Source organism: Rattus norvegicus, chromosome 8, assembly GCF_021556685.1.
Source record: "Rattus norvegicus strain SHRSP/BbbUtx chromosome 8, alternate assembly SHRSP_T2T, whole genome shotgun sequence".
NCBI classification, from domain to species: Eukaryota; Metazoa; Chordata; class Mammalia; order Rodentia; family Muridae; genus Rattus; species Rattus norvegicus.
In genome coordinates, this window is record NC_141541.1 from 41,364,817 (window position 1) to 41,372,830 (window position 8,014).

An 8,014-nucleotide genomic window follows, 5' to 3' on the forward strand; every position below is an offset into this window, starting at 1 on the left:
GACTTACCCTCTTGCCTGGCCTCAGTGTAAGAGGATGTACCTAGTCATGTAGAGACTTGATGTCCCAGAGTAAGGGTTGCCATGAATTGGGGAACATTTTCTCTGAAGTACAGAATAGGGTGGATAAGGTGAAGAACCCTGAAGGGGGTACAAGGAGGAATGGCAACAGTTTGGATGTAAATAAATAAATTAAGTTCAAAAAATAATTTAAACAGCATATAGTTCAAATTAAAATATGTAAGGCTTTCAATTTATTACAGATCACCCAAGAACATAATGATATACATGTAGTCAGAAAACACGATGTAGAAATCATAGTGAGTTGTCCAGACATGGTCAGTAGATTATTCTTTCTGGCATGCTCCAGTGTCAAGACTCAATAAAGAGCACTGAAAAAAGAGCGTTAAAATGATGTCACTGTTTGTAAATATATGACTTTAAAATTTATAATAAATAAAAAATTATTATGACCTACTCAAAAAATTTAGAAGGTATCAAATATATATATTGTATACGAAATAGAGTAAGCAAGCTAAGTTGCTATAAAATTATAAAAACTGATACTGTCTTTTACCCCGAACTAGATCCTACACCACAGTGCCCCAAGATATTTGGTAGATATCCTCATCTCAGTCAGCAAAGCCTCTAACCTGATTTGCTCTATCACATATGACAGTGCTGATGACTTCTCTCTGAGACTCGTAACAATCGCTCTACTCATTTAGTTCCCAAGGCAGGTTGCCTCCATGCCCAAAATATATATCCCAATTCCATGGCAGCCTAGTGTCACCAGCCACCACATACGCTCTTGAAGTTAAATCACCATATGAAAGAACACACAACACCATAACCTCTAACGAAATTGATAAGATTGAAAACATTGCCCACCTAGACATAAAAAGCCCTGTATACATCCATCCCTTAAGTATATTCCTAACACCCTGTAAATATGCAGAGAGGAATCTCAACATCAGCCTCCATGTTCTCTCTGCTGCTTCTTCTCATGCCTCACACCAGTCTCCTCCTCTCTATGAAACTTTTCTGCCATTCATCTTTCCTTCTAGTCCAATGATATACTTTGTTCTATCTTGTACGTGCCTTCACCTGTATGACATATTACAAAGCAATGTCTTGGCAGAGTGGAATGGGATTCCTAGAAATTGTTTACAGTATTGTCTGCACTGTTTAGGTTGTCCAAAAATGTAAACATACAGGTAATAAAAAAGTAAAAAATTTGAAATAGGACTTTAAAATCTATGGAATTAGTAGGAGTAAAGCTAAAAATTAGAAATTTCTTGAAGAATAAAGAAGCACATGTCCATGTGACCACACTGGGGAAATGAACACTGGAAAAGAAGCACTCTCAGCCTGTGGTATCTGACTCTAGTCAGTACATGAAACTGAGAATGTCTGATCTATCACATTAAAATCTGTCTGTGTCTGTGAGATCGTTTCCAGAGATGCGGTAGGTATCTCTGACCTAATAATGCATTTGAAATTTGAATAGATTATTGATAGATATATATCTTACTTCGTGGAAATAAGCCACTTAGGGTCAACCCATAGTGGTTGAAACTTGTCCTGTTCCCTTCCTATTTTACCCTGCTTCCGGAAAGCCAAGAGTTGAACATCTCTGTTCCAATATAGCCTAACATAATAAGGTAAAACTATCTCAAATAATGACCTTAATAAATTCTTTCTCTCAAACAGCAGTTTGTTAGAGCCACAGGAATCAAAAACTTCCTAATATATCCTCCTCAGTGTATGGATTAGATTGATGAAACGGAAGTTATAGTTATCTGGCCACCCTGTCAGATACAGAATCTTCATAGAAGACTGGTCTCAGGACTGGACTCTCTCTTTCAATACTTTTCAAAAATCAGTGCTCAGTGCCCAGTGCTGCGTTCAACAGACAGAAAGTGTTTGTTAAATCAGTGCAGAGAGTGTAGAAGAAGCAACTTGTGCCATTTATCTATTTTGTTGGAGGGACAGAGGGGGAAATGGAAGGAAACCATGATGTGAGAATGAGGGAGTGCCAGGGCTGGTGGGAAGCAGAGAACATCACTCCAGTCTGTTGAACTTTTGAAACATCAGCAATTCATGCTGACCAGGGCTATGAGGTTACAGGAGCACAGGGAAGGAGTAGGGACTCACCTAAAATCCTTCCATACAATTAAGTATCAGCGATGTACCATATTGCAGAAAGGGGTGGCTGAGCAACAGTTTGTTGATACTATAAGACTTCCATGCTCAACAGTCGTAGCGTTGCACTCAGCACAGCTCTGGTTTCCATATACAAATTTTCCATCTGTAGAAGAATGTCAAGAGGCAGAATGTGAATATCAGTGGAAAGAGTTGATGAGTCATTGAAGAGTCAGATGGAAAGTACAATAGAAATACAACCATAACTGAAGTGGGCTCACTGGGACACGATGCCTCAACCATTAATCTAACCCACTGGTGGGACTTCATTTCCAAGAGTGCTGAATGGAATTTTAAAATCCAATTCCTACCACACTAGACTATATTAACCCTGAATTTGCCTAAGTATATCCAGACATCTTTCATAAAATTTTTTTCATCATTTATTTGTTGGTCTGACTATCAGTCAGTGGGAGCCTTTAAGAGAAGGAAAAGAACTTTTCCCTCATACTTTTACCGGCAAAGACATCTTCCTTCAGTTTCTGCATTTGCCATCAGCATCGTGGAGATGGGTTCAATGCTCTAGGACAAGCAAGATTACGTTCAGAGCTCCCAGAGCTTACATACCTCGAGTGGTTACTACAACCCAGGCACAAATCTCATCAGGATAAGTCTGACATATATGTCTTCCAACATAACAAAATCCTGTAGAATCGAAGCTAATACATCTGAAGCACTGCAAAGCTGAAAAGGCAAAAGCCAATGTAAGGGTCTCATTCAGGCTGCAAACTCAAGCACCAATTGTAGCTGAGTTTGTGACTCTGGTAAATAAATAAGCAGTAGCCAGTAAAAGAGCTGGCTGTATGCTGAGATAACACATTCATGGAGGTTCATGACCACAGGAATCTACAAAAAAAGAAAGTTGGAAAATCGATGCAACCTCATACCATGAGAATAGACCAAGTTATCAGAATGAAAAATAGGAGTTCTGGTGTGGGGTCCCTAAAGTACCACACAGCATTATGATTCTAGTGCATCTAAGAGAGAGAGAGAGATGGCAGAAAGGGACAAGAGTCTGACATTATCAAACAGTATTGTATTCAATGCACAAACAACAAAGGGAAGCATCTCTGATACAGGAAATCCTCACAGGAATCCATTTTTAAAGTTAGTATTCTATCATACTGGATTGGATGAATCAATATTTTTACTGTTTTCATCCTGGTAATGAATTTCCTTTCCCACTTACAATCCAAATACAAGCCAATGTGCATGTAAACTTGAGGAACTGAACATGCTTAAGCACTCCAGAGAACAGACATGAAGAGAGGTGGAAAGGAGAAAGAGAGAGAGATGGTGACATGGAGCAGGAGAAAGTATGAAGAGAAGCAACGGAAAGTATCTTTGAGTGCGAACAGATGAAGCAAGGGGAAGAAGTGGATATAGATATCAGAATGAAGCAGGGTCAGTTCTAATGTTATCCTATTTCATGCTAATCACATCCCCTAAACTGTAGAATCAGTGTGTCTGCCTAACAGTGGCAACTACTACCATCTGCCAGTACCTTACCTAGCAGGGAGCTCATGAGCAAAGACAGGCCCAGTGGGAGCAGCAAGATATGTTTTCCCATTGCAGTGAGATTGATCTTCAAACCAGAAATCAGCAGAGAAGAAGACAGAGTACACAGGACCAATATCAGGAAGGCAGGTTAATATTGTAACCTAGGTTAGCATGAGCAGTCAATGGGATACCAGGAAATGGACTGAGCATACAGCCAGAGGGGAGCACAGATTTTTATTAACTTTGTGATGCTAAAATTATCATCTGTAAATCTTCCATTTAGGGAAAACTTAAATTCAAGGAAAACTGTGTCAGAGTTAATATTCCCCTTCGTGCTTCCAGGTCTTTTTCAGGAAGGAAAATTTACTGGCTAAGCCTGCAGGTATTTAGGTGCCTCATTATAATATAGATCTGTCTTGAGCTTTTGTGACCTGTGGCCACATCCTCTACCTGTGGAGAGCCTTGAAGGATTGCCCTTACATGACTGATGGCCACTAATTTATGGAAGGTTGTGGCTAGTGATGGGGGCCTGGTTTCATAGGAGTCAGGCAAAATGCCTACTGACTTTTCAGGGTCACTGGGGAATTTCTAGCTGAGCTCCTCCAGAAACCAGGCCACCTTAAACAGTTCCACAGTTCCTTGTCTCCTTTGGATATGTATGGATAAGAAATTAACATTCTTTGTAGTAGGACACAATGTCAAAGTTTCTTGACCATATTCAGCATGCACCTCTACCTTAAAAATTAACATTCACCACGCAGCTGATCATTAGAAATATTGATAATTCTGACTTTATATAGTTGCATTATCTCATTCACATCTTATCTCCACCATTAGAACCATTATAAAGGTAGACCAGGTTCTAATATGGCTTTTGCCATGACCTTCCAGTCTTGGGACATTATTCTATTTTGAATACCCCAAAAAGTCAGGACTTGCTTTACAAACAGCAAAAGCATTCCAAAATTAGTGACACTTTCCTTAAATGTTGACAGTTCTAACACATCCACTGGCTACCATTCAAATTCTTTTTTTTTTGCTTCATAAATATTAGCTCCTTTTATTTGCATCTACTTTAATAGTTACAGAGTGGTTAATATGTCACAGAGCACTTGTGAGGTGGGGTTGTGAATTTTTGTTCTTGACATTTTAGAACCTGTTTCTAAACCATGTACTTGTACTTTAGGATCAGAGGTGAAGTCCATCCCACCTCATTTATTTTCTTTTTTTTTCTTTTTTTTTTATTAACTTGAGTATTTCTTATATACATTTCGAGTGTTATTCCCTTTCCCGGTTTCCGGGCAAACATCCCCCTCTATTTTGAATACCCCAAAAAGTCAGGACTTGCTTTACAAACAGCAAAAGCATTCCAAAATTAGTGACACTTTCCTTAAATGTTGACAGTTCTAACACATCCACTGGCTACCATTCAAATTCTTGATAATTTTGTGAATGATCATCATCTGCTGGACTTTGTTTAATACTAACTAAATAAAAAAGTTTGTTTTTGGACAACCTTTCGTTGGTTTCCTTCAATTTTGTCTTCTGTCTCTAACTAAGCATTTTCCTTAAATAATATTTTCAGTTCCTCTCAAGGTATTTGCAAATATTTCATACTTGTTTCCTCACACTGTTCCATAAGTTTCCTGTATTGTGTGTTCAAGGGTCTGTTTCCACATTTTAATCTTTATATGTTTTAATTTTGATAATTTGATGTCTATTTTATTTTCATTGATTAATTTTAAAAGATTCTCCTCCAAGCCTTTCTTCCAACTCTCATTTTCTTTCTCTCTGGTTCTCAGTCTGATTTGTCAGCTGTTCTAGCTTTTGCTCTAGGACATTCTGTAGCTTCTGTCTCCAATCCTTATTTTCTTCTTTCTGTACTTTTTGTTCTAGGGTCTTTTCCACTTCCCTTCTCTAACCTCCATTTTCCTCTTTCTCTGTCTTGGTATTTTTCTCACTCTGTTTTACTAAATCTTCTAATTTCCTTTGTACAGATACTAAAATTTTCTCTACGGCCCAGTTTTTTAAGAAGACATAGTAAAACAAGGCACTTAACATTATAATAATGATAACTGGCAAGGTATCAATTTCATTTAAATCCATCCATTTCGAACCGTTTAAAATAGCATCGCATAAAACTCAAAAGGTATCTATTGTTTCTCATCTAAAGTGTCTAAAAAATATTATCATCATAAATTTAAAATTCATATTCCCTGATCTGAAGATTCTTGTTCCTTTGTCTCCCTCTGGTATTTGATTCAGAACACTTCAGTCCTCTCTGATACTTTAATTCACAGAAAAAGGCTAACTGTAGAAAGATCTGCCTTTTCTGTGATTCTGAGCAATTTCTGTTTTGTGTTTGGGTTGCAACCCACAGCATTGGCACCCACCTCATGCCGCCTGTAGTACCAGTAGTTGTCCTGTATCTGGACATTCATGAAAGCAAGTACAGGAAATCTGGCTCCAGGTAGAGATGTTCATATCAGCCTGTGAGAAGGCTATAGCTAACTGCCATTTTTTCGGCTGTTTATCCACAGCTGTGAAGCAGTCATGCCCCCAGGTACTTGGTCCTTCTTTAGGCTCTGGAAACCCCAACTGTGTTCCAGCACTGGTGCTACCTGTGTCCCAACTCTGGCTGGGGTGCCAATTCTGGTTACAGAGAATTGTTTAGGGATTTGGGAGGGAACTTTTCAGTTAGCTCTCTATAGACCTCCTAATCACACTGGATTTTTAATTTCCACCCTGATGCTATAGAGGATAACTCTAGTTGTTTATGTGAGGAGAGGATGTAAACAATTAGTTCAAGTTAGTTTGATTCTAAGCCTGGCTTAAGCTTCCCCAATTTGTTGCTGGAATTTCCAACCCTGTCAATGCCACATAAAAAAAAAAAAAAGAAAAAAAAGAAAAAAAAACACCATCCAGTTAATAAGCAACATGGTTAGATTGGTCAAATATATCACTATAGTAACTTATTCCCCAGCTATAAGACCCCTTGGTACTTGCAGTATCCCCTGACCATACCTGCCACATCTCCTTCACTTCCTACATCCTCCGATCTCCTCTCATTTTCCTCCTTTCATTCTACCTGTCCCCTACACTTAAGCCTCCAGTTCAATCTTCCCATCCACTGCCAAATAATTAGCTTTCACTTTTGATTTACCAGTTAATATGGGGAGGAAATTCATATGGCATAACCTGCTCTTCAGGGGCAACCTCTCTTCACGAAACATTCTTAACATGAGAATACAAACAGCATCAGTCCAACCTAGTACAATTTAATGTTTTGGTTATTATATATTGGGAGGATCTACTTATCTGCTCCAATCTAATTGGTGTTCTGTATGCTTCTTGTATATTTAGAGGAATTTTTGAAGGTTGGGTGTGAGTATTTTCTTCTATGACATTGTTGAAAATATTTTCTGGTCCTCGAAGCTGGGACTCTTCACCTTCTTCTTTTCCTATTGTTTTTAGGTTCCAACTTTTTACAATATCCCAGATTTGCTGAACATTCTGTGTCATGAATGTTTTAAATGTCACATTTTTTGACTAAAGTCTCATTTCTTCTATCCCATCATCTATTCCTGACATTCACTATTCATCTCTAAGATTCTGTTGCTCTATTTTTCCTGGTCTCTTTCCTGATATTTCTCGTTCCAGAATTCCTTTGTATTGTGTTTTCTTTCTTCAAATTCGTTTTCAGCTCTTGAAGAGTTTTATTCACTTATTTCCCATATTTGATGGTATTTAGGCCTCTATCATCTTTAAAAGATTGGATTTTAGGTCATTTTTTGTACATTGGTTGTATTAGGCTATCTAGGTCTTGTTGTAGTAGAACTAGAGGCTCTGGATGTTTCAAATTGCGCTGGTTATTTTTTATTGTGTTCTTTTACTGTATTCTTTTGCCATCTGGTTGTTTGTGTAGGAGCATTCTTTTTAGGATGGGGGAATCTTCTTCTATAATTTTGGTATAACAGGTTTCCGTGAAGGCTGGCCCATCTTTCATGTTTCTGAAGCAGTAAAGCCTTGTGTGGGAAATCTTGTGCTGCATGTTTCTGTTACAGCAGACTTGGTGAAGTAGGTCAGAAAATTGACAAACCAATGGAGCTTGTAGGGACAGCCTGATGCTCAGGGGATCTGTGTCAGGCCCCTGGGTGCTCTGTGGGCAGGGGTTTTGTGGTGGAAAAGTTGTAACCTGGAGGCTCCTAATGCAGCAGTCCTAATGAGCTCAGATGGAGTGATGGACAGACTATGGAGCTCGGAAGGGACAACAGGTAGTTTAGGGCAGCAGGCTGTGCCATAGAGGACATTT

The 8,014-nt window shown here is 38.6% G+C and overlaps 1 protein-coding gene across 1 annotated transcript; it reads right to left on the reverse strand.

Annotated features, from left to right (window-relative positions):
• Nucleotides 1–219: 219 nt before the first annotated feature.
• Nucleotides 220–3,827, reverse strand: LOC134480016 (urinary protein 3). The gene is made up of 4 exons (NM_001433426.1): nt 3,712–3,827; nt 2,770–2,886; nt 2,155–2,308; nt 220–389 (listed from the first exon to the last, which is right to left on the reverse strand). The coding sequence occupies exons 1-3, from the start codon at nt 3,770–3,772 to the stop codon at nt 2,181–2,183; spliced, it is 306 nt and encodes a 101-aa protein (NP_001420355.1). The 5' UTR covers nt 3,773–3,827; the 3' UTR covers nt 220–389; nt 2,155–2,180.
• Nucleotides 3,828–8,014: the final 4,187 nt, after the last annotated feature.